The sequence below is a fragment of the Haplochromis burtoni genome, unplaced genomic scaffold, assembly GCF_018398535.1.
Source record: "Haplochromis burtoni strain Fernald_Lab_line unplaced genomic scaffold, NCSU_Asbu1 Contig_11, whole genome shotgun sequence".
Taxonomy (NCBI): Eukaryota; Metazoa; Chordata; class Actinopteri; order Cichliformes; family Cichlidae; genus Haplochromis; species Haplochromis burtoni.
Window position 1 is genome coordinate 3,754,550 of NW_024582372.1, and position 25,678 is coordinate 3,780,227.

Consider the following 25,678-nt stretch of genomic DNA (forward strand, 5'->3'; position numbering starts at 1 on the left):
CCCAGGGTAAAGCACAAGGCTCGCGTGCAGGCGAGAGAGAGAGGGTGAGAGAAAGAAAAAGAAAAAAAACCCACGTGACGGCTCGCGATAAGGAGCCGGCTCGCGTCGTTCACGTCAAAGAGCCGGCTCTAAGAGCCATTTCGTTCGTGAACGACCCATCACTACCCTGATTCACATATGATGGGGTGGAAAATGAATTGGAGGCAATCTGATCCGTCTCAATAAAAGGCCAAATGCCAACAGACTTCGTCACACCAGCAATAATAAACAGTACAGTACATACAGTTTGTGTGTTTGCTGATGTTGAGCTGATAGAAACTGCATTTGAAATTAAGTGAAACTTAAAAATATTACCCCCTTTATGCCCCTTGCTCCTAGATGCCGAAGGGCCGCAACAGCTACTTATTGGTACATGCAGTCATTAAATATCGATAAATTAAGACACCGGACCACTTTGCCTCGTTCATCTCTTTTTACCTGGTGAATAATACACGAACAGGACTGGCTTTCATGTGTTACAGTTTAGGCTCAAATCAGTTTGATATTTGAATGCTCGCAGTGACGTCAATAACTTCCCGCAAATCTGAAACTAAAAGTAACAGCCTGTTTTGAAAATGTAAGGAGTAGAAAGCGCAGATAATTGCTTTAAAATGTAGGGAGTAAAAGTAAAAAGTAAAGTAGAGATACCCGAATAGTCTACCTATGTACAGTAACCAGTGTTGGGAAGGTTACTTTTAAAATGTATTCCATTACAGAAAACAGAATACATGCCCCAAAATGTATTCTGTAACGTATTCCGTTACGTTACTCAATGACAGTAACGTATTCTGAATACTTTGGATTACTTAATATATTATCATGCTTTTTACAACAACGTGAATGTACTATTGCTGTGTGATTTATTACTATTACTGAAGGTCCGCGACTCCGAACTGTAGTAAAGGGACCTCTGACTAATATGGCGGGGTCCCTGTCGGCTCGTAGCCGAAAAATAGCTTTACTTTGTTGTGTGGGTCAACTTTTCTGGCGAGAGACAGAGAAAGGCATTGAAAGGCTGCTCCAACGGAACTTATTGTTTTTCGAAGGAAAACACGAACACGGTGTACAGTCGAGTCTTAATAGCTTACTTACAACTGGGCTCGTCAGGCACTCTTATTGGCTGAAGTGGTTATTATTATATTTACATGCTTCCAGCTCCCGTTTTTCCTCGATGACAACTCGTACCTTTCCACTCCCCTTTTTCTCCCTCCTGGCACTCACAGACCCCATAACGTGTATGGCAGTCCATTCTCCCTGCAGTACGGACTACACTGCCCATGATGCTACATTCTTTAGAGCTATGCTTGTAGCATTCTGCCTGTTAGCTTAGCACAACAACAACAACGAAAAGGCGCTCTCCCACCCAGGAAACACACAGTCGCAGAGAGAGAGAGAGAGCGTCGCCCTGTAACCATGGCAACCGTAACCCTGCCTCCTGGAACAACAGAACGTAGCTGTCAAACAAAACCCAAACAGTCCTGACCGGCGACAAAATGAAACAGGAAAGTACCGCAGTGTAATCCATGTATTTCAACAAAGTAACTGTATTCTGAATACCACCTTTTTAAACAGTAACTGTAACGGAATACAGTTACTCATATTTTGTATTTTAAATACGTAACGGCGGTACATGTATTCCGTTACTCCCCAACACTGACAGTAACGAAGTATTTGTCCCTGCTGTCTTTTTGTCAGAGGCACAACTGACACTCGTCTCCACCCACTCCACCCTGACTTGATGCCAGCAAAATCATGTATCTTCACTACCTTTCCTTGGAGCTTAACTGTTATTATAGAGCTTTTGCTTTGCCTTTCTGCCCCCGCATTGGAGCATTTTCACCACACGGCATATGATCCGTGTGTTGACCCTGCAGCTAAAAAAAGAAAAAGAAGAAGAAGTTTGATATTGCAAAGTCATGATCTTTCCGGTTTTAGTTTCTATTGTTCAAACAGAAGCAATGCCCAGACTGAGGGGGGCAGCAGTGCGTCCTCGATGTGTGTCTATTCTGTCGGAACCACAGCGAGGAAGAAATGCGTCAGAGCACTTTTCGACTGTGGAAATGGCGCTCTGCGTCGTTGGAGCCTGAAGTCAGAGGATCCTTTCGTGCTTGTTTGTCAGGTGAATCTCCTAGAGGGCTATCGGTAGGAGAGGTACTTTAAAAAGCAACGGATTATGACAGAGGAAGAAAGGAATCGAGATAATTATAAAGGAAAACGAACCAATTGTGGCTCTGATATAGCCATCAACATTCTCGCACAGGTAGTGTAAACGTTGGTAGCAAAAGCTAGCGGCACATTGCCTCACGTTTTCCAGGTCAGCTTGGAAAGATGTAATCGGGCCAGCTCGGCTCACTAAATGAGTTTATGCCGAGTAAATCCCCACACAGATTCACAATGCGGGCGTCACTTGTGTTAAATAGAAACTAACTCTGCTGCGGTGCTGCCAGAAGCTACAAGCTAACTGCGCTGTCTGGCGTTACGTTTTAACTGAAGCTAAACCACCAAAAGGACATCAGTCCACCTATATACTCAGATTGAAGTAAAACAAGACTCGTCGCTGACAGAGCTGTGTTTTTGCTAAGATGTCAACAATGATAAATGCCAGTTATAGTTATTAGCTGGGGTGGAAAAAACAAACATACCGCAAGTTAGACGCACACTGCTAGCACAAAGTTAGCTGCGTTAGCGAAAGTATTGCTGTACCTCGGGCTAGTTTAGCTAGCCACCCTTACTTTACCTTCCACTAGTGGTTAAAACGTGATGGTTTTAGCTTCAGTCACCGCTGTAGTTGACTTGTTGTAGCACAAACCTGATAGTCTACATGAAATGGCAACAACTTCCAAATAGTTAGTTATGCAGATGGATAACCTTAGAGTTAGCTTTCTTAACTTTAAGGGTGAAATTGAATGAACTGTAATCCTGCATAACCTTGCAAGCTAACTCGGTAACCTGCTAATGCAAGTGTATCAAGGCTACTACTTATTGTCCAGCACTAGATAACACTTGCATTGTTTCATTTATCTTTTTAATTTTATCACCATTGTGCGTTACTTAGCAATGTAAACAAATGGTTTGATACCATGTAGACGCTAACGAGCCAGACAACATGAGCCGGTTACTGTGGTTTATGGAGCTATATAATGTTTTTATTTTGTCTCACATTTTTCATCATCGCTATATGTACATATTCTGTCTTGTAGAAAGTTGAAAATGTTAGAAATGCATATAGGTGTCACACAGACTTGACAAATGTTGACACACGTGATCGCTATATGTTTGTTTGTTGAACCCATACGTGCTTTTCAATAGTGTTTTGTTGTTCTAAAAACATTTGCCTCCGACAGAGAATATATATTTATTATTTTGTAAATGTTATATCTGTGTGTTCAAACTCATGCCCTGGCATGTGGCTGCTGGACTACAGGCTTGTTGCGCGGGAGTTCACTTGAATCCAACGTGTTTCCTTATGTGGCCACAGGGGGCGGTATTGGGTACTATTGTGCAAACTAAACGTAACAGCCGAATTTTTGTCAGCACTGTATACACAACAGAGTAACGCAGATAATGCTATCTTAGTGGAGCACTAGTGCAATGACGGGGCCAGTCGACGGCATAAACATGAGCGTACTTGTGTTAGTCATGGTAATAACATGAAATAAACATTAAAAAAATCTTACACGAGTAAAGTTTTAGGAGTGGTCTGCCCTATGTAGGGGAAATTGGAGTATACAGCTTGTGAACCACAAAATAAAATGACCTTGAAATCTCTAGTTTACAGTGCTGTTGATGTAGACCTGTGAATTTACATGTTTTGGTAGTGTCAGTTATTATGAACAGGGGGGGAAAGGCCACTTGAGCAGGTTGGCTACTCTATTATTGTAATAGTGCTCACTGTGAGAAGAATGTGCTAACAGATGTGCAGCTGTATGCCACACGTTGTGGATTGGAAAGCAAGCCCATTCTCAGCCCCAGCTGTCCAAAAGTTTGCTGACAGCATATTTCCTGACAACTGGGGGGGGCGCGGCGCAGGCAGTGTTTTGAAAGAAAGACCTCTTTTGTGTAGAAACCTGATTAGTAAGGGTTCAGGGGGACTTTTAATTTGTTTTAATTTGTGTTTACTTAATGAGCGAATAGCTTGGCTAGGGTAATATGGAAGGAGGGAAATAGATGTTTTTGACTATTGACAGGGTTTTTACTGGCTCAGAATGCGCCTGTGGGAGATGAATACATACAAATCAAGCCTGAGTTTGTTTCCTTATTTGACATAAATATGTGCATTTTATTTCTGACCCCTTTGATAAATAAAATGTCTGTCTTTTTTGTGTAAATTCAACCCAAATTAACAAAATTGGTTTTACAATTTTCCTTTTGGCTCTGCCCTTTTTGTAAGCTGCCCCTCAAAAAAATCTAATAATAGTTTTATCATATTTGGCCAAAAGATTGGGTGAAATGTAAATAAAATAATCTTTTTAACATTTATTTATTTCCTTTTTATTTTTATGCAGTGAACAATGCATGACCTGACTGCACAAGTCACCAGCAGCTTGCTGCCTTTCTCAGGAGTGACTGTAGACGCTCTGGGGGAAGATGAGATTACGCTAGATTCTGTTCTTCATGGGAGGTTTACCGTTGGTAAGAATATTTCATTATTATTTTAAGCATTTAACAGCCTTTTTTTCTTCTCTCTTATTTGTAATAGCAAATAAAGAATATGAAATACAATACCATCATCGTCATATGAAAACATGTTATATAATGAACTATTGAAACTATATCACCCGGTGGGAAAAGAATCACTAAATAATACATGAAAATAAATCTGATGAGCTACTTGGTTTATGACAGTCTGACATCAAGAAAAACATTTTTTTTTTCTTTTTGTCCAAGTCACTGCTTAATCTGCATGTTTAGGACATGCGGTGTATATTGTCTGACCTTTGACTTTGACACACTTTACTATTGGATGGACTTTTGGTTTGAAAAGAATTTCAGCATGTTCTTTCAAACAAATAAAAGAGCAGATAAGTTATGAATGGAAGCGCAAATGGTAACTCATCTTTCCAGGCTTCCATCCATGAACCAAACTTTCACTTTGCAGGACAATAAGAATTTCAAGAACTTGCAACACCATAAAATAAAGGCAGACAGCAATCGAGATGTTAAAGCTGATTGTTTCTTAAATATAAAAATCCATTCATACACACACGTAGGTTTTCATTTCTTCTGTTGTTTTTAGTAATTTTTTTTTGTTAATTATTTTGCTTCACATAATTCTTTTACCGGGTAAATAAGTTGCTGATGTTGCAACATTGGGTAATTAAAAGGGAGGAAGAAAATCACCTCAAAATCAAACATACCAAAAGCCTTTTTAAAAATGTTTAATTTTTTGTAGTAATTTCCTGCTTTATCATCACGAGGCTAGCTTTCAGCTTAAACTGCACAATGACCTGCCGCTTTTAACTTTTCTGTCCTTGTCTGTGTATGTAGGTCGCAGCGGGTTGGCCTGGCTGGCCTGTGGACCCCATTTGGAGGTGGTCCATGCAGTGACAGGAGAACGGCTGTCTGCATACTGCTTCAGTGGCGGAGGGGAGCACCCACCCAATGTCCTTGCCGCCAGAGACTTCAGCTGGCTGAAACGGTTCGAGCTTTATTTCATGATTTATTTGGCTCATTTGGATGTGGATGTAATCAGTGAAAGTTCACTATGAAGTGCATACATAATAAAAATAATGACAGTGCAAATGTTAAGTCCTCTGCTGGTTAATTTTAACAGGTCTGGTTTGCTGGTTGGCTTGGAGGAAACAGAAGGCAGCGTGCTGTGTCTTTATGACTTGGGACTGTCAAGAGTGGTGAAGGCTGTTGTCATACCAGGCAGAGTGGGTTGACCATAGTTTTTACTATTTTAACATTTAGACTCAAGTTTCTAGAACTTTAGTTAACGTGAACATTTTCTGTTTTTCTTTCCTAAAACTCTCTTGCATCTAGATCACAGCTATTGAGCCATTAGTGAATTATGGCGGAGCAAGCACGTCAACACAACACCTTCACCAGGGTTTGCGCTGGTTCTTTGGAATTGCGGCCGTAGTAACGGATCTCGGTCACGTACTCCTTGTGGACCTCTGTCTCGATGATCTTTCCTGCAACCAGAGTGAACTTGATGCTTCAGGTGAGAAGTTTCAATGAGGAAGTGATGTGTAGTATGCTTTCATACTTTTGTGGATGTCTGTACTTTCTGTTCCCATTTCACCTTTTCATTGTATGCAAACATATTCTGGTAACTAAAGATTGTCCTTTTTTTTCTTAAAGAATCTCTCCCTTTATATTTATTCTGTTTGCAGACCTGCAGGTAGTGACTAAATCTCCTGCAGAAATCCCCAAGCTAAGAGAAGTCAGCACAAGAGAGGGCAGACATCTTTGTCTCCAGCTGAATGGACCCAGTGGAGTTGGAGCCACAGCTCTGCAGTACATCTCTAGGACCAACCACCTGGCAGTAGGATTTTCAGATGGATACTTACAGCTGTGGAACATGAAGACTTTAAAGAAAGAGTGAGTGCTAGTATTTCTTCCGACTTCTATCCGTAGACTTTGTGTAAAAGATGTGTTTATTTTGCAAGTTGTAGTTCCCACTAGAGTCAAAACAGTAAGAATAGCATGTTTAGCATATATATATATATTTATATTTGCATTTGCCTTTCTTCCATTGTTTATTGCAGATACCACTCACAGTTAGAGGGTGGCAGGGTGCCTGTATATGCCTTCACTTTCCAGGAGCCAGAGAACGACCCCAGGAACTGCTGCTACCTCTGGGCGATCCAGTCTTCGCAGGATCTGTAAGTTTTGCCTTTAACTTTGGTTTAGTTTACAAACAAGTATTTTTAAGAACTGCTTCCAGCCAGACTGTGTGTGTGCGTTTGTTTGTTTGTGTTTATTTCAAGTTCTTATTTTCCTCTGCATCCTTTTACTCCCACACAGTGAGGGAGATGTGGTCACCCTGCGCTTGCTTCAGTTGGCCTTCAGTGAAAGAAAGTGTTTAACTTCTGGAAAGATCCTCTATGAGGTCTGTATTGCATATAAGAAATAAATGTATATTGATTTCAAATAGTGAATCCTATACTGGGCAGATCCCAGCAAATGCACAGTGTATTCCTCATACTAACTATTAATAACTGTTACATCCTTTTTAAAACATTTTTTTATCTTACACTCACACAGGGTCTCGAGTATTGTGAGGAACGTTACAGTCAGGATTTAAGTGGCACGGCTTTCCCTCTCCGGGCACAGGCCACAAACACCCGCCTCCTGAGCTGCCAGACTATTGAGAAATTCAGACCTCATCCTGACAGGGACGACAGCATGAATGAAGGTATTTAAAAGCACTGAACCCTTCTTTACACAGCGTATCTAAACTTTATCGTCTTTATTACTTTCTTCAATCACTTCACACCACACTTTTCATCTATCCTCTGTTCTTTCCCTTTCCAGTTGCATCTCCAGACACCAGTGTGTCCATCTTTACCTGGCAAGTCAAGGCCTACGGCCAAGGAAGTCTGTCTACCTACATCGGGGTTTTTGACATCAACCGCTGGTACCACGCACAAATGCCAGACTCTTTAAGGTACAATGGAAAGTGATTTCAAAACATTTGTTGTTGTGTTTTAGTTTTTTATTTTATGCATGTTTTAGTTTAGTATATTAATGTAATGCATTTTTGTACTCGTTTTTTTTTTTTTTTTTTTGGCAGAACGGGAGAGTCTCTGCAGATGTGTCCATACCTTGCTGCTTGGTCTCTGGATCCAGTGGTGCAGATGGTATCTCCACATGTCTTCCTAGATGTGGTGGTACATGAGCGCAGCCTGAGCAGGGGCCTTCCCTTCACTTGCCCTCCACCAGAACAGTACTTTAACCCCACCACTTATAACTTTGGTAGGTTTAACACAACACATGCACCACAGCCTTGGCTTGGAAACATGCAAAAATGTAAGCTTGTATTAGCCTCTAAAATGCTTCTTTTTGAATTATAATATGACAAATGAGTTTGGTTTGCTTTTCTCCCTCTCTCTTCTTCCTTTCTTCCATTTCAGATGCTACTTGTTTGCTCAACTCTGGAATTGTGCACTTAACATGCTCTGGGTATCAGAAAGAGGCAAGTTTCTTGTTGTTCACCTCATCATTGTTTTGTTTTGTTTTTTTGTTGGTGTTCTTTGTTTTCTTTCTCTCTCTCTTAAATATATAGGCATACATTGAAGTTAAACTTATTTTAAACCCACAATCATTTCATTTTTGTCATTAAAACCAGACCCTGGGTTTTTTGAAGAAAGCTGCTCCTTGTTCCAGTGACACCATCTCCACTAGCTACTCTCACTGCCTTATGTCCGGCCTACTTTCATCCCGTCTGGCTGACACCCAGCCATCCAGCCTGTCTCAGGTACATGCAGACTTGTGAGCGTCACGTGGACCCCGCTTTTTTACTTCCTCTTTTTGTATAGATTATTTGAAAAAAGATTTTCTTAAAAATTTACAAGTGAAATATTCATTATTTTTTTTATTCGTTTGTATTCTCATCTTTGTTCTTCAGGAAGAGCAGCTTGATGCCATCTTGTCTACAGCGGTGGAGACTAGTTCCTTGGGACTGATAACTGGTTGCATTAAGCAGTGGACTGCAGAAGGTACAACTAAAAATAAGATTTATTTGAACTGCTCATGTCACCCAGTTTCACGGCATACATGATAGTTATTCACAAAGATACATTTACCTGTTGCATACTTGTATGTTCTATTAAATATGTGCTAAACTCTTCTCTGTACAAATTGTAACCACCTATATTGATGTTAACGCCTCCAAATTCTCTTCTCCTTCAACAGAACAACCAGGCTCTGCATTGAATCTGCGCTACATCCTGGATTGGGCCTGGAACAAAGTAGTTCAGACCAAGGAGGAACTGGATGGCATCTGTATGTGGTTTTTTTTGTTTTGTTTTTTTTTGTTTGTTTTTGTTTTTTAAACATGTTCTATTAAATTAGAAAGTTACTTTTACAAACCGGATGTTTAACTACCTACATTTCAAAAGTTTCTCAACCTTCAATGTGTACTAGTGATAAACTAAAACTACATGTGTATAAATCTTCTCCATTCCCTTTAATACATTTGAATAGATTTGAATTCATATGTTTGCATAACCCATCTGTGCAGCACCTTTCATTAGATACCGGTACATGTTTGCTCTATTCCTTGTCAGAATTTTACATTATTTGTGAATGAATATTTATTTATTTATTTACTTACATTCCTGTGCTTGTGTTTGCAAATGTATTTTTAATAGATCCATTTATGTGATCCTCTGCAGGTTCACCGCTGTTTGACAGCTCATCTAACTTCACAGACCCTCAGACCATGCAGCTGCTGCAGCACACTCAAAGACTGCTGAGTAACCTCAGTGCCATTTTCCACTGTCTGCTCAGTGAAGCTCAGGAGCTCACACAAAAAGGTGCCCTGTCCACACAGTTGCATGTACAACTTTTATATTTTGCTGTCGTGTTGTTGAAACTGCTTTAACTGACATGTCAACACTTATTGGTACTTTTAAGTTGTAATGCGATATCCTTTGATTAGTTTTGTTTAGAAAGCTTTTATGAAGTTTAGCCATTTGTGTATTTTGATTGGTTAGCTCTTCTGGCCGAAGGTCCAATGAGCACTGTACCTTAAAAGTCTCCATCCAGCCACAAGAATTGCTACTCTTCCTGGAGTGTTGATCAGATTTTAGTGAATCTTTGACTTTGTCCATGACTACAGGTCCATATCTAGAGTAGAATAACTAAAAGTAGAATAACTGCTGCCGTAGTGTGGTCAACAACCTTATTTAATGGACTGCAAAAAATGCCTGCAGTTCTTTTTATTGATTTATCAAAGCCTTTTGACACACAGTTGTGGTTTTGGTGTAGGGAGATTATTTTGTCCTGAGTGTGACCTGCATTTGTGATCCAAGGAAGAGAATGGATGGATGGGATTTTGATTTTCATTAGATTGTGAAATAGAGCCAAACAGTGATGACAACAACATATACAACACTTTCTTTTCATACTTTACACTTTGTAATAAACTATGATTTGTCATGGATCGTGAGCTCCTTTGTCACTAACATTCATTTATGTTCTTGTTTCAGGTCTGGTGGGTTTAATGAACAAGAATATGGTGTCCAGTCTCATCTCCAAGTATGCTCAGGTGGTCCTTTGGTTCTGTCGTACTGGCTTGCTCCCTGAGGGTTCAGGTAAAGTGATGCTGTCATACGTAATCTGAAAATGTATCAAATGAAACCCCTATGAAAAAATGGAAAAGCATATATTTTTCAAGAGAAACACATTTAAGACCAATTAACAACGTGTCACTAAATAAGTGAATATAATAAATGTGAGAGCACTTAAAAAACGACTGGTTTTGTTTATTTCTGCAAAGAAACATGTCCGTTATAACTAACCCCTGGTTATTTAAGCAAACAAGGAGGACTAGGTTCTTGGAGTAACTAGTCCACATGTCTTCATTAGTTTGTTTATTTGAACTTTATTTTCAAATTATTTGCAACGACTAGAAAATTATTGCTGTATTTATTTAAAAAATGTTTCTCCTTACTTTACTAGATGATGATGCTCTTCAGATTTCCAGGCCTTTCTATACTCACTCGGTCATCAGCAACTATTACACCATACGCAGGGAGGAGCTGACCAGGCTGGCCAAGTGAGTAACAAAAGGAGTTTGGGTGTACATGCATTAAAATCTAGGCCTCCTTTATAACAAACGCAAACGTCTATGAGATGTGCCCGTTCCAGGTTTACGAGTTGTCTCCTGTTTTCCTTTGATTAAGCTGACCACCTGCTGTTTTCTCAGGGGCAAGTGGTGCGCAGACTGCCTGATGATCGACGGTTTAGTTGGCCAGTGTGGCGAACGCTTGACGAACCTGTGGAAAAGGGATGAAGGTGGAACGGGGCAATACCCACCACCTACACTGCATGTAAGAATTTAAATCTATATTTTACTTTATTCATTTTATTTTTAAACAAACAATACTTATTATTTAATATGCTTTTATAATTTTTAAGATTCTCAATTGTGTGATTTGCAGGCCTTGCTTGACATATATCTGCTGGACAACATTGACGAGGCTGCAAAACATGCGATTGTATCCTTCAACTCATACTGTCTGTTTACAGAATCATATATCTTCAGCATGTATGCATTTTAACACTATATACACAACTGTTAGATTGTTAGTGATTATTTTTAGTCCACTAACTTCAGTCAACTTCAGTAAATATTAACACAGATGACCATCTTAAGCATTAATTTGAACTAGCAAAACAGGCTATCATCATTTGTTTATTTCACTCATGTATTCAAACATTTTCACTTTATAGAGTGAGATGGTGAAAACGCTGTTCATATTTTCATATCTTTATTCTTATGCTTTGTATGCTACACATTCATTGTATATCCTCCTGAGAACTGAAGGAAAAAAGTATCTTTCAGTTTAATTTTTATTGTCCACTGCAGACGACATAATGAATTGGTCGGGTCTCAGGAGGATATGACAAAGTAATGAATTATAGGCACTGTTATGCTGCTGTTTAAACACTTATTTACAGTTAGACAATACATTCCAGTGACCCTAAAGTGCCAATGCACTAAAAATGTATTTACAAACAACAACATACACATAACATAGACCTAATGTTGCAGTTAATTTTGATTTTAATTTTATTCCAAATAATATATATCGTTTCTAAGGATTTGAGCGATTTATAAAAATAGTTCCCAGTGACTATATTGACGTTGATAATCCTGCTATGCCAGGTAGTTTATATGGTATATTTCATCAGCACATCTAGAAATTGGGGGAACGGACACGCGCTGTGATCATTATAGTGAGATTTTAACTTGATTCCTTTTGCTTGTATGATCCTTGACCTGTTGTTCCAGGTGATTTACCTCTTGTTAGATGTCATGTACTCCTTCCCCAATAAGGACGGCGCATCAGTGGAGTCTTTCCCCACAGCTTTTGCTATCCCTATTGGACTCATTAAACTAGTACAAGGCCTATGGCTCCTGGACCATCATGACCATCAGGTAAAAGCATTGATTGGAAACCATTATTATGCATCGTAAGCAATAGAAAAGAATGGGTTTGCGTGCTGCGTCCTATGTGAAAAGGCCTTTGCTAACTCAGAGACATGTGCATGTATAATCAGACCTCATGATGTGACAGGGTTTTTTTATGTTTATCCTTCAGTAAGTGTAATGTTAATTCCTTCGTTTTTTCCTCATCAGAGTTCGTTTGAGCTTCTTTTGCACCCAGCCGCTTCTCAGTTTCACTTTGAGTGGCAGCATGAGCGCGTTCTGCAAGCGTTGATGTGCCAGGGCCAACAGTCAGTGGCTCTACGATACTTCCATGTCACAAAACCTGCGGTTTCCAACACTTCACAGGCCAAGCTTTGCCTGTCTGTGCTGTTGCACAACAGGTACGTTTAATGCATTAAAGTATTTATTAATTCGTTTAATCTCTTTACAAGTATGCAGCAGCTGCTTGATCTTCATTAACCAATCTGTTTGCCCTCCCGCCAGGTGTCTCATAGAAGCATGGTACCTCCTCCGGCAGCACTCTAATCGCCTCAACATGACTGAGCTGCTCGGTTTCCTGTATGAAAGCTGCCAGGAGTTGGGCCTCATCAAGGAGCTGCTCAAGCTGCCCCTGGGCCTCAATGAACAGGTAGAGAGATGGTGAAAGCACTGATAAAAAGTTGGTTGTGAGATTTCTGATTTGTTTTCTTATTTATTTATTTTTAATTACATTGTAATTGTTTCACCTTTGTATTTTTAAATTATTGCTTAAATCCCTGGTTATTGGTTTGTGTTTTAGGAATGTTTGGAGAAGTTTCTCCAGGGGACAGGTGGTCTCCAGAACAGAGAACTACTGATGGTTCACTACCTTCAGCAAGCAAACTACATCCCTGCTCTGCAGCTCAACCACACCCTGAGAATGAACTTAGTGGTATGTTTGACATATAGAAGCTAATAAAATGGAAATGGTAGAAATTCTGTGACTATTAGATTTATATAGAAATAAGCTTTTTCTAACCATGTTCTCTTGTTTGTGCTTTTGTTTTGTAATCATAGAACGAACGAGACCCAAAGCTTAAAGAACGATCCAACACCAGGAACACCATCCTGGATCTGTATGGCAAAGTTTTGCCGAGAGTTCAGAGGAAACTGGCAATGGAGAGAGCTAAGCCCTACCAACATCCCAACACCATCCACAGAGAAGGTAATGAGACGCTTCATGTTTGTAGCAGTTCACCTCAGTGGAAACCTGTTTTCACAGGAGTGTGTTGAAGCATTTACAGAGTATCATAATAATCCTGAAGAGGCTTATTCAGCAAATGCACAATGTTTTTTCTTTCTCTGTCCCAGTGTCCCGGCCACAGCCACTGTCAACCATCACCAAACACACTGCTAAAGAGAAGGTAGTGTCCAGGGCTGGTTTTATCAACAATGTCCTGAGCAAGATTGAAGAAGTGTGGTTAGGCAAAGGAGCTACACCACAGTGCTCTCCTGCTAACAGGTCAATATAAAATACCAAAATTGCATCTTGAAATTAACTTTTTTTTTAAAAAAAATTTTGCATTTTGATTTATTTAATTTGCTTATTGCAAATTGTTGCCTGGTCATTTTTTCCAGCCCCAGGGCAGCTGAGGTTCCTAGCTGTAGCCCTAAGCCATCCTCCATTGGCCTTCCTGAACCATTCCTTGGAACTCCAATCACCATGACCTCCAAACGAAAGTCAAGGTACATCAGTGAAACTGAATTGTATAATACAGATTTTACCGATCATGAGGGGGAAACGTTGATATTAACTTGACGTGTTTGTCCATCTGGCACAAAGTTGACTTTCTAATTAATTTTTTCATTTCTTATTTTATAAAGATGTTAATATTAAAATATGTTGTATAAATATTAAAATATCTGGTTATTGTACTCAATGTTAAATTTTGGTAAGACAGTATCCTAAATTCATGTTTGTGTTCCTCCTCCCAGGCTGATCGATTTGGTGGTTCATCCTTCCTGTCAAACACCTCGGCCTCTTCTCAGCCCTCCCAGACCTCCCAGTGCCTGGGTTTCACCCAAGAGTGTTAGCAAAGCACCTGAACTCTGTTTGCTGCAAACACCTCAGGTTGTCAAGGTCAGTAGATGAATTTAGAATTGCTTGTTGTTATGTAGTCCAGGATTACAGTATTCATATTTTCTATGCTTATTGTGATATTTAATAGTTTATGATAATACTGTGGAGTACCTTTAGTATTTTGTTACTCACACTTTTCATGTGTTTTCCTCGTCAGCGGGCCCGGGCCTTGGCTGCTTCTGGCCCAGTCTTCTCAGCCTTCACTCCCCAGTCCATCCTGCGCAGCAGCCTGAGGCCCACACCCGTTGCCACGCCTTCTGCTTCACCAGGTCGCTCTATTACACCTCCTATCCGCAGCAAAGAGAACCGTATCACCTTTATTGAAGAGTCAGAATCCCCAGAAGTTGAGAAGGGCATCCGATGGACTAATGGGGTAAGAAAAAAAAGGCACACGTGGAACACACAGAACCTCTGTTTTCAATTTGTGAAGTTGCAGCTAATTTTAGCTGAGCATGTTAATAGGGGAACCACCTGGCTCTTTTTTAAAAAAAAATTTTTTAAATTATCTTAAACAAGAAAAAAAAAACTAATTGTGGATTATGATGGTCTAATAAATAAACTGTGTCTTCCAATCATCTCTGTTTTTTCTGTAGATGGCAGCAGACAGTGAGATTAGTCGGCTGACCAGAAGCTCGGCACTGTCCAAGGCCACACGTAAGACCTGGTCATTACAGCCTGCTGAAGAGGAAGAAGATGGAGATGAGGAAGGGGAACAACCACGTGTAAAGTTCTTGCCTCCAGAAGGTGGAATTTCCTCTCCACAGCTGAAACGCTCCGAGAGCGAGTTATCCTCCGCCCTTGAAGGCGCTGCAGAACAAAAACAATCGGATGCAACACAAACACATCTTAGTTTTAACCTTGACACCAGCACAACATCTGTTCGGTCAACAGACACCACTCTAGAGTATTTTGATGCTCCTCTTTCAATAAACAATGAGGAAAAGGATGGACATGTCAGTACAGAGAAAGACGATGATGATGTAGTGACGGTGAATGTTAAATTCTTGGCTGAAAAAGAACCCGCGGCAACAGCCGAGGTAATGGCCTCACCAGCAACTGAGCAAACCCTTCCTCTGACGTCAGAGGATTCAGAAAAGGAAGAAGATGAGGTAAGGGAAGAAAATACACCAGAGGATGTGATGGAAGTTGATCTTGACCAGGAGGCTAAAACTGAGGAAGAAATTCAGTCTAATAAAGAAGATGATCTGGACGTTGAGTCAAGCACCAAGCAAGATGCTGCCATTGTTGACCAAAATGAGACATCTATTCATCTTCAAGGTAATTTATTCTTATTTGTTTTTTCAGAACTGATTTTTGGAGCAGGTTTGCATTGCACCGAAATCCAAAATCATGATTTTGAAAATACGTTTGGCAATACTTCTCTCCAACATTGCTTGACAAAACATGTATTCTACTAGATCGTGACCAGGGAACTGACAGCGCAGACTCTAGCACTGACGCTGAATCTCAAGATCTCCCAGTTAGAGACGAGGGCCGGGATGTCCAATCAGAGAGCACAGAGTTCAGCGAGCATGCTGAACCTCCTGGAGTAACTGAAACGACAAGTGAAGAGGCAGATCTGGAACAATCAACAGGTCCACATTTCAACTTATTAATCTATATTGTAACTGATAAAGTTAAACGATTTTACCACATTAGATTAGACTGTAAGGATTCATGATACTCGAGGTGGTAAAAAGTGTGAAGAAAGTCTTCTAAAAATTGTTAAAGACATACTAATTACTTTTATCTGTTGGTTTCAACCAAATGTTTTCAAATTAAAATTACTTCAGATTCCAGATTTTTATTATATTGAATAATGATTTTTTTTCTTGGGCAACTACATGGTAATGATGGTGATTGCTGTCTTTTTGTGTTGTTTCTTTAAAGTTTAATAATGTTGCTGTTTTTCCTTCCATCAGATCTGACAGAGTTTGTTCAGAGGCATCTGTTTGGTAGCGATCTGTCTCCTCCACTCACCCGCTCAGCAATCCACAATACATCACAGAACCAGCCTTCCTTCAACAGGTAAACATCAAAGAAACAAGAGAGTCATTTTTACTCATAGCTACGTAGGAGTATTTAGGGTCACATTAAGAAAAGAAATATTATTGATCATGTTGAGAATAAAGTCAAAATTCTGAGAATTAAAATTGCTATAGGCTCTGAGTTAGTGAAATCATACTTCAGAATCGGTTTTAGTGACAAGGAAGGAAATGATGTCTCTTTTAGCACATTAACACAGCAGGGTGATCAGTAGTGGCGCAACGGATCAAAAATCTCACGGTTCGGATCGGATCAATTTTCGGATCAGCAAAAATAGAAAAAGACAAAATTTTAACATTTACTTATTAACTTATTTAAGTATTTTTTGCCTATTAAAACGTTCAACTCAAGACTCATTCCACGGAATTATATAAAATCAAATTAAGGTGCAGTATAGGGCAGTACAGGGCTTTGCATCTACCACTCCGCTGTGATATAATGAGTGGTCACGGTCACGTGGCTTTCCGTTGACCTGGAGGTCCACCCATTTGTAGTTGCGCAACAGAAGATGCCTGGGACAGTTCAGCCATAACTTTAAACTTTTCCTGCTCATACATGCCTGGGTACGATCTTGTCACTGAAGTGGACGCGCAACGGGATATCATAGCGTGGCTCAAGCACGTTCATCATAGTTTAAACCCCTTGTTTTGCACAAGGGAATACGGCCTCCCGTCTGCAGCTAAACACCCCAGTAGCTTTTGTAATAGCTTTAGCCCGGTCGGATTGGGCAGCAAAGGGCTGCTTAAATACCGCAAACTCCTCTGCTCCTCCACTTGGACCGCTAGCGCTGGCCATAACTATCGCTTGACAGACTCACCACGTGCACCATACACATACTTTTTTTTTTTTTTTTTTTTTTTTTTTTTTTTTTGCTGTCCCGTTTGGCTCTTTTGCCATCAGAATTGTTGTCTAAAGGCAAAGAAAGATGCCCAACGGATTTACTTTACCAAACTGACCATCCCAGCCTTGCCGTAATGGTCCATTTGATTCACCTTTTATTGTTTATTTTATTTTCACTTACTGAATACGGGACAGACTTGACTGGGGGAAAGAAGGGGAGAAAGAAAGAGGGAAAGAGAAACAGCTGAGAAGAGGGACGGGGGAGAAGGGCAAAAGACAAAAACCAACAAAACGGGCAGAGGAAAAAAAAATGCATATATCAATCACCTGGATCACCTGCTGAGAAAGAAAAAAGAAAGCAAGCAGAAGAGAACAAGAGTAATAGAATAAACAACATCACAATGATATATGTGAATATGACAGTAAATACTAAATATTAAACATTATTGTGCAGCACATAAGATCAACAGAACACAGTGTGCTTTGAGGTAGGAGCCAAAAAGGGTGTAGTTTGTGGGTGTGATCACCCGTGTGTACACCTGTGGGCATGGACGCGCTTGTTTTTTGTTTTGTTTTTTTAAAAGGTTCCTTCATTTTTTCTTCTTTTTCGAATCTTCGGATCACGTGCGTACCGAACCGTGGAGTGGGATCGGTTCGGATTACGGATCAACCGTGATCCGTTTCACCACTAGTGATCAGTATAAGGACGCTGAAAAGATGGTGCAGTTGGAAAAACACAAACTTGCAAGAGTGGGTTGGTAATGGACAGTTGTGAGGTTAGCGACGGTTAGATCCTTGTGCAATTAAGAGGATGTATGTTGTATCACAAGACGGCTGATCAATTTGTTTCACTAAATGCTCTAAACAAACAATTTTGTAGAGGATGTAGAAAACGTGGCAGTTTGCACATTTCAGCTTTATTCTCAAAATGATCAATGATATATTTATTTCTTGATGTGGCCCTTATACACCTCCGTACATAACCCATAAGGATACGATACAATAAAGATTAACTGTAAAACCGATCATACTAGATTTTTAGTCGTTGGTTCAAACATTCAGTTCTGTGTTTTTTACCAGAGGAGAAGGAAATGTTTTTAGGAACATAACTTGTTTCATTTGCTTAAGTACTGAATTGTTGTTTTGGTGCCAGGACCAAAGCTGTAGTTTATCCAGGTTTTGAGAATTAAATCTTGACTGTTCTAAAGGAACAAGAATGATCACAATCTGTTTACCAGTCGGTGTACTGCTAGCATGAGTTTGTTTCACAGTGGGATGTTATGTAACTCAGTCTTGTTGTTTTCAAGAAGTTAAAAATGGCTGTTGTTCTCACTCTCTCTCAGTGAGCCTTTAGGTAACGATGAAGAGGAGACGCAGGCTGATGCTGAAGCTCCCCCGATGTTTACCACCCAAAAGTCTGCTGCTTCTGTAACCTCCTCAGAGCCAACTGGCACCGATTCCCACTGTGAGGAAAACTGTACACGAATTTCACATCAACAGTGGTGCTATTAATATTACAGTGCTGTTTTACAAATTTCTTCTCTGCTTCTGTTTAATATCTCATAGCTGTTGTGAGCGTCAACGACAGCGAAGACCTTTCTAGCTCTGGGTCTGAAGACGAGGAGGATGAAGATGAGGAGGAAGTGTCAGACCAAGAAGATGAGGAGGAGGAAGAGGAAGAAGAAGATTCTGGTAGTGAGGTGGAGATCATTGAGGAGGTCCCGGGTACTGACAAGCTGCCATCCCTCCAACCCAGTCCATCCTTTGTACAGCAGAGCCACACACACTTCTTGCAAACGCAAGCGGAGCAGGAGGCTGCTGTGTTGTCTCTGATCACCCCAAATGCAGAGATGAAGGTAACAAATGTAGGCCTGAAGGGTTTTGTGTGTCGAGTAGTAGATGGTATACAATCTGAGCAAGTGGAAATTCATTAGATTATTTTAAAAATGTAGTCATGTGTAAATATTTAGACACATTTGCGACTTTTTCATTTGAGGATTTTTTTCATTTTCGTCAGACAGAACAAAATGTTTGAATACGTCTTGTTTGTTTTTTAATTTTGTACTTAAAATCTTTCATGAAAACTCACTTTCTGTGTTTGCTTATTTATAGATGGTAGATGAGGACATAGAGGGTGAAGTGGTTATGGTGAGACTTGGGGCAGATGATGGAATGATGGATCCAGATGAAGCAGTAGAGCAAGGATCGTCATACATGGAGCTCAAACCTTCTACCACCCTTTTGGTACCTGTGGAGCTCATGGAGGGACAGCACGGCCTGGTTGATGAAGCTCAGATGGATCTTCCTGAGCTTCGTCCAACTGTTGTGGCAGATGAAAGTCACGGCAGTTTCTCCTTGATGTTGGATGTGGATGAGGATGGAGATAAAGGGACAGGCATACTACCTATGGAGAATAATTTGCAATCGTGTGACCCTTCGATTCAGTATCAGGTTATGGATGCTAATGAAATTCTGGCCAAACCTGAGGTTATTCTTTTGAGCACAGAGGACCAGGATACCACCCAGTGTGAAGAAGCCTCACGAGAAGAGATTGAAACGGTTGATGGGAACTATATAGATGGCACAGAAATTGTTCAACTCCAAGCTGACTTTCAAACTGAATCTACTGAAGCAAACCAAGAGTCAGATGATGCTAAAAAGCCGAAGGCTGCAGAGTTGGTAATGTTGACTGAAGACCATGAGTCTGCTGCTGTTTCAGTCTCTGTCCCAGCTACATTGGAAGAATGTCTTGCAGCCGTGGAATCTCTGGCACAGGTAGAAGCTGCTGATGTAGCAGTGGAAGCAAAGGACAAACACCATCCTGCTGAGGAGCGGGAAGAGCCTGAGGAGAATGGCACTAGTGCAGAAACGGAGCCTATCACGGAAGAAGAGGAGCTGCAGGACCGCAAATCATCAATGGAGGCAGATGAGGAAAAAGATGAAGAAATTAAAACGGAGAAGGAAACGCAGCAGATAGGTGAGGGAAGCACGAGAACAGATGAAAGTGTTGAAGAGAAACCTGTAAAGCAGGCTTTGAGCTTAAACAGTGAGCTGGAGGAAGAGCCTGTACAAGAGCCTACTACCTCTCAGAGGAAGAAGACTCCTTCCACTCCAACACGGAGGATGACGAGGGGGAGGATGGTAACTTTTATCTCTCCTCTGTCAGAGGAAGCAAATGAGCCAGAGGACACAAAAACAAGCACTCTGGTCCCTGCGTCACCGAGTCGTACACCTAGGAAAGGTAAACAGGCTAAAGAAACCAAAGTCCCAGCCAGCACACCTCGAAGAAGTACCCGCAAAACACAGCCAGAGCTTCCAAAAGAAGAGGATGAAGAGGTTGAGGTCATGGATAACAATACTTCAGTTGCGTCAACCTCCAAGGCATCGTCTCCATCCAGACGTTCGCAGAGGGTGGCTGCAACAAGGACCAGTCAAAGGACTCAAAGTGGCAGTGAGGTGTCTACAGCCACAGATGATGAAGTCAAACACAAGGAGGAAGTTAACGTAATAAAACCAAGTCGACGAACAAGCTCAAAGATTCTAACCCCATCCAAACACGCAGCATCTCAGGTAAAGACTCCGAGGAGGTCCAGCCGAAGGATTACGAGTAGCACTGAAGTGGTGGCGACGCCGCTTGAGATCGTGAAAGAAGAACACGAACAGGATGAGGTGTTTGCCTCTCCTGTAAGACGGAGCTCCAGAAGGACAAAGACGGAAGCATCAGAGACTTTGTCCACTGTGCTGGAGAAAGTAGAAGACAAAGAAGAGCAGCTTCCTAGCCCTGGCCGGACAACTCGACACTCAAGCCAGATTAGCCTAACTGTATATCCACAGGTAAGAATTCAGAAAGCTATCTATAATCTGTAAAACTGATATGCTGAACCTTGTAGATTATATTTATTTAACACCAGGACTACAAAACTGCACAGATTATGTTTGCAGATAGGCTGCTCAAGTATGATCTTAATATTTGAAGCATATTTCATGAAATGCTTTTATTTTCATTTTTGATTTTCACCTCTAGTTATCATGCATGCCTTTTTATATATATATTTTTTCATATTACATGTTGCAATCCCAATCCATCCATCGTTCATTTTTTTACATTTAACATTTCCAGGTGAAACTGGTTCCTGTGTCGCTTTCTAAGAGTCCAGAAAAGACACAAGGAGAGACGACTGCTGAAAACGCAACAGAGACAGGAGATTTACACGAGCCCGAACCGCCCAGAAGTGCGAGTCGAACCAACTCCCGTCGCCCCACTAGAAGCAAACTTTGGGACCACCCAGAGGAAGATCTTCCCCTTTTGGACTCACCGTTGGAGGTGGACTCTAAGACTCCTGTTGCTGATGCCCTTATCAAGAGACTTAAAGATGAGGAAAAGAAGCAGGAAGGTATGAATTTAACTTAAAATATGGCTGTGTGGGAGAAGAAAAGAACAGTCGGTGTGAAGCTGTATGTACCAACGAGTTCAAATTAGTGAAGATTACAAAGAGACTGAATTTATTCTACTGCATGCTGGTTTAACTTGTATGATGTGCATGTAGAATTCAAAATGTGTTGATCTAAAAGTGTAACCTCTTAAACAGATGATGCCATGGTTAAGAAGGCGCTGAGAACAAGCAAGAGGAGTAAAAAGTCATCAGTGGAGCAGGTTCACTCCCCGGGGAAAGACTGGCTGGTCCCACAACCTGAGGATGATGAATCCAGTCCAGGCGAGAATTCATTCATCTATTCCCCCTCGCGAAGACGAACAAGAGGTGAGCCGAGTATCAGTTTCTTCATATTTATTTATTTTGCTGTAAATGGTTGTAACCCTTTGGTGTGTCTGTGTCAGCCCGAAGAGCAGATTCCTCTGAACAACGTGAGGCGCCCGTCACTCGCAGCAGAGTCAAAGTGCAGGTAGGAACTTCAACTTTGTTCACACTTGATTTCTTTTTCTATCCTAAAGATAACGAATCTTTTTTTTTTCTCTTTGCATTTGTTTATTTTGTTTTTATATATCTCCCCCGTCATGGTTATTCTATCAGTTATGAGCCTTTGAACCAGGATGTTGGACGCAGCGCACACAAGAGTTTAAACCACTGCTCTACAGAAGCTAGATAACTAAGGGTTGTAACAGAAGTACTGATGAATGAAATGAAAGCTCTTTTGAAGATGCCATTTTTCTCTTTTTTCCAGGATGAAATGTCTTCAGAACATAATGTAGAAGTCGAGAGAGACGCAGGCGCTACTAAAAGCAGCAAAACAAACAAGCGAACTGCCAAGTAAGAAACTACATCCTACACCGAAACACGGGCAAAAATACAGCGTCATAAAATGAAAGTAAACTATAGATGGATATATCTAGATATCTGTCATAGATAGAGACAGAGAGATATATAGATATAGAGAGATAGATCTAGATTGGTGCAGGAAATGCCGCATATATATATAAAGTAATGTTCATAAATAGTAAATGGAGGCTGAGGTTTCCTGTTACAGGTCTGTACTGTGGTGGTGTTAATGACCGAGTTAGCAAAACAAGTAAAAATACTTGCATACACAGGTCACCAAGAAGGAAAATTTATTATTATTATTATTATAAATTATTTAATTTATATTCATGCGTATGTCAGTTGTATCTGTGTATTTTTCTATTTTGTTTATTTAACATCTATATCAGAATCAGAATACTTTATTGATCCCTAGGGGAAATAATTTTTTGTTACAGCGCTCCATTATAAACAAACATTAACAAAGACAGACAATACACTAATTAAGAATAGCACAGTATATACAGGCATATATATACATAAAAGTCACATATTAACAAAGAACATGTGCAAGAAGGGTGTAGCTGTTGCAGTAAACAGTGTGTTAAGTGGATGAGTTGTACAGGGAGATGGCCACAGGCAGGAATGATTTCCTGTGTCTTTCAGTGGTGCTTTTCGGTAATCTGAGTCTTGGCATTAATACGGATTATACATCACATTGGCAGGTTTTATTTTAACTGAAATTTCCATCCCCCCAGATCCAAAGCTGTCGCAACGCCGCTTCCCTTTGCAGAAGTCGAACTGATCTCGCCTCTGCCCAGTCCAGTCGATTCGATGCCACGAGCACCGAGGAGGGTTAAAGAGGGAGAGGAACCGACCACCAGCAGGAACCTTCGACGTAAACGTGTCTTGGACACAGTTTTTACAAAACCTGTCACGCGGAGGAAGAAACTATAGGAAGGTTTGCGGCGGTTTTTAACCAGTGAACCTCAGACGGCCGCATGGACATTTCAACCACCTCAGCTGTGAGCTGTCAAATAAAAATGTATGCCCGAACTCGAGACAGTCGCATTTCCTCAAAAGCCTCACAGCGCTGCAGATTCAAGATTGACTTCCCTGTTGGGAGGAAATCAAAAAAGCAATGCAGGCAGAAAAATCTATTTTTGGGACAAGGCACGCTGGTGGTTAGCAGCGTGTGAGAGACTATATTTTTGGAGTTTACATGTACTTCTTTAACTTGATTTCATTCGCTTTTACGTCTGTGGCCATTTTGTGCTCGATGTTCTGCTGCAGCCCTCGGCCTGATTCTCTCCACGCAGAATGACTCAAGGGAAAGCAATCATTGTGGATTTTTAAAGGCTCCCATTAATACAACCAGAGACTGAAACGAACTTGCCTCTGATTTAAAGAGGTTTTATTTACATTCTTTTAAAATTTGTTGTTGTTTTACTTTTAAAAGTTCAAGGCCTGCTGTTTTTTCTATTTAAGAAGAAAAGCAACCAACCCAGTGGAGATACATCTCTACTGCTAAATTTGTATATAGTCTTTTGGTTTTTTTGCTATGTTCCAAATAAAGTTAATAAATAAATAATAAACAGTTATGTTGATTCTGAATTTTTAAGTGTCTCTTGAATGCATTTGGTCATCTAATCATACTGCCTATGCCCTAGTCTTAAATTAAACTTGATTTAAGAGATATTCTGTGAAAGACAGCACTGTTAGCACGTTTGGACTGTAAAATGTTATGGGGGTGTTGTATATTGTCTAAAACACAAAACAAACTTGCACAACAGTTTGCTTATGTAAAACTTGATTTGGGACATGTTAATAGGTTTGATTAAATTCATCGTAATCAACATCTGACACATAGGCTATTTTCTGATGAATGTACGTAGAATGTCTTATTTTTGATGACTGCTCTTTGATAAATATGGCAAAGCTTGAATATTTGTGTTGCGTCTTTCAATTCAGTGCAATTCACCAACATAAAGGTACTATTTGGTATTACCAGAGAGGTGGGTTTTTTGGGATATGTTGCAGCTCAGTGATGGAGTAAGAATTGAATGTCAGCCTCCTTGTGACCAGGAAAAATCGGTGGTTCCTCTTTGAGTCTCTTGATTGGAATGCAACACCCGCAACCACTGGGAACCACTTTTGTTTGCAAGGTGCACTGCAGCCAGCCAGGTTCTCAGACAGTTTGGCAAAAGTTTGCAAATGACTGCTGTCACATTTATAAATGCATGTTGCAATCAGTCAGTCTGCACCAGTCAGAGCAACTTGTCTGCAACGGGTCTCTTTCAAACGGAGGATTTGACTCAATTTGTTGTATACTGGTTTTGTTGTAAGATTGTTGCCAAATACCTTTGTAATTTTGCAGTTAAATTGCTATCCTGGAACAACTACCACACTGTTTATGGAGGAATTTTTCCATTTCTGTTTCGGTCTACGAGGTTCTTTCTGAATGTAAGCCATTAAAGGTGTGAGGCTGTTTACCAGCCGTGCATTTGTAAACTGATCGCAGGCTTACTTTGATTTCTGTTTGGTTGCACTAAAATCACTTTGAACACAGCAAATGACCGAAAGCTGCTGCTAACCTGGCCCCCATTTTCAAATCAACTATTTCAAAGCCGAGAAGTTCATATGTTCGTTGCACGTGGTCGCGCCAGCGTCCAACCACAGTCTTCCTGGGTGTGACTGTAGCATTACTGTGCTTTTAGCTTTTGATGCTGATTTTTAGACCTATCACTACGGTGGCCCTGAGAGGCCAAACGGACTGCAAAAAGAAAAATGCTGTAAAAAGAAAACACCTGTTTTCTGAAGTTGCAGTCCGTTTGGCCTCTCAGGGCCACCGTATTATCCCCATCTTCTTCCGCAACCCCAAATTTTTTACAAGAACATGTTTTAAATGTCTTGCCTGGCTTGTTCCACCATCTTGTGGCAGAAATGGGTATTACACACTACGAAACAGCCCTTCAGTTTCAGTCTGTATCAGTGTAACACACACATATACATTTTGGATAAAGCAACAGAAGGGTTTTTTCACATTCTCCTGATAGCTTCAGCTCATTTTGGATTTAATTTATTTTGAAAGACAATTTGCGGAAAGTGTCTTTGAATGCATGAATGAAATAACCACATACAGAAATCCTGTTTATGTCAGTTTACACTGCTGACAGCCACTGACAGGAGCTGAAAGCAAAAAATAAAAACAAAAATAACACAGGCGACATCCTGTGGTCCCTCAGAGGTTGGAAGTCAGTCGAGCTTTACACC

General features: G+C 40.5%; 1 protein-coding gene across 4 annotated transcripts; it reads left to right on the forward strand.

The window, feature by feature from the left end:
• Positions 1–1,661: 1,661 nt before the first annotated feature.
• ahctf1 (AT hook containing transcription factor 1) lies at positions 1,662–24,350 on the forward strand. 4 transcript variants are annotated; one of them, XM_042214184.1, is made up of 40 exons: positions 1,662–2,299; positions 4,545–4,671; positions 5,527–5,677; positions 5,813–5,915; positions 6,025–6,205; positions 6,378–6,585; positions 6,753–6,869; positions 7,012–7,096; positions 7,252–7,402; positions 7,522–7,654; positions 7,781–7,962; positions 8,121–8,182; positions 8,336–8,464; positions 8,615–8,705; positions 8,902–8,991; positions 9,384–9,524; positions 10,200–10,304; positions 10,672–10,768; positions 10,919–11,042; positions 11,154–11,210; positions 12,008–12,154; positions 12,356–12,546; positions 12,650–12,794; positions 12,945–13,076; positions 13,202–13,349; positions 13,496–13,646; positions 13,763–13,870; positions 14,120–14,264; positions 14,422–14,637; positions 14,858–15,542; positions 15,683–15,859; positions 16,187–16,292; positions 18,494–18,615; positions 18,717–19,015; positions 19,263–20,984; positions 21,271–21,544; positions 21,740–21,910; positions 21,988–22,052; positions 22,332–22,417; positions 23,164–24,350. In XM_042214184.1, exons 2-40 carry the CDS (start codon positions 4,551–4,553, stop codon positions 23,360–23,362), a joined length of 7,617 nt encoding a protein of 2,538 aa, XP_042070118.1. In that variant the 5' UTR covers positions 1,662–2,299; positions 4,545–4,550; the 3' UTR covers positions 23,363–24,350. The 4 variants fall into 4 exon arrangements, with proteins under 4 accessions (XP_042070118.1, XP_042070121.1, XP_042070113.1 ...); XM_042214187.1 differs by having other exon boundaries at positions 1,662–2,190; XM_042214179.1 differs by having other exon boundaries at positions 1,662–2,158.
• Positions 24,351–25,678: the final 1,328 nt, after the last annotated feature.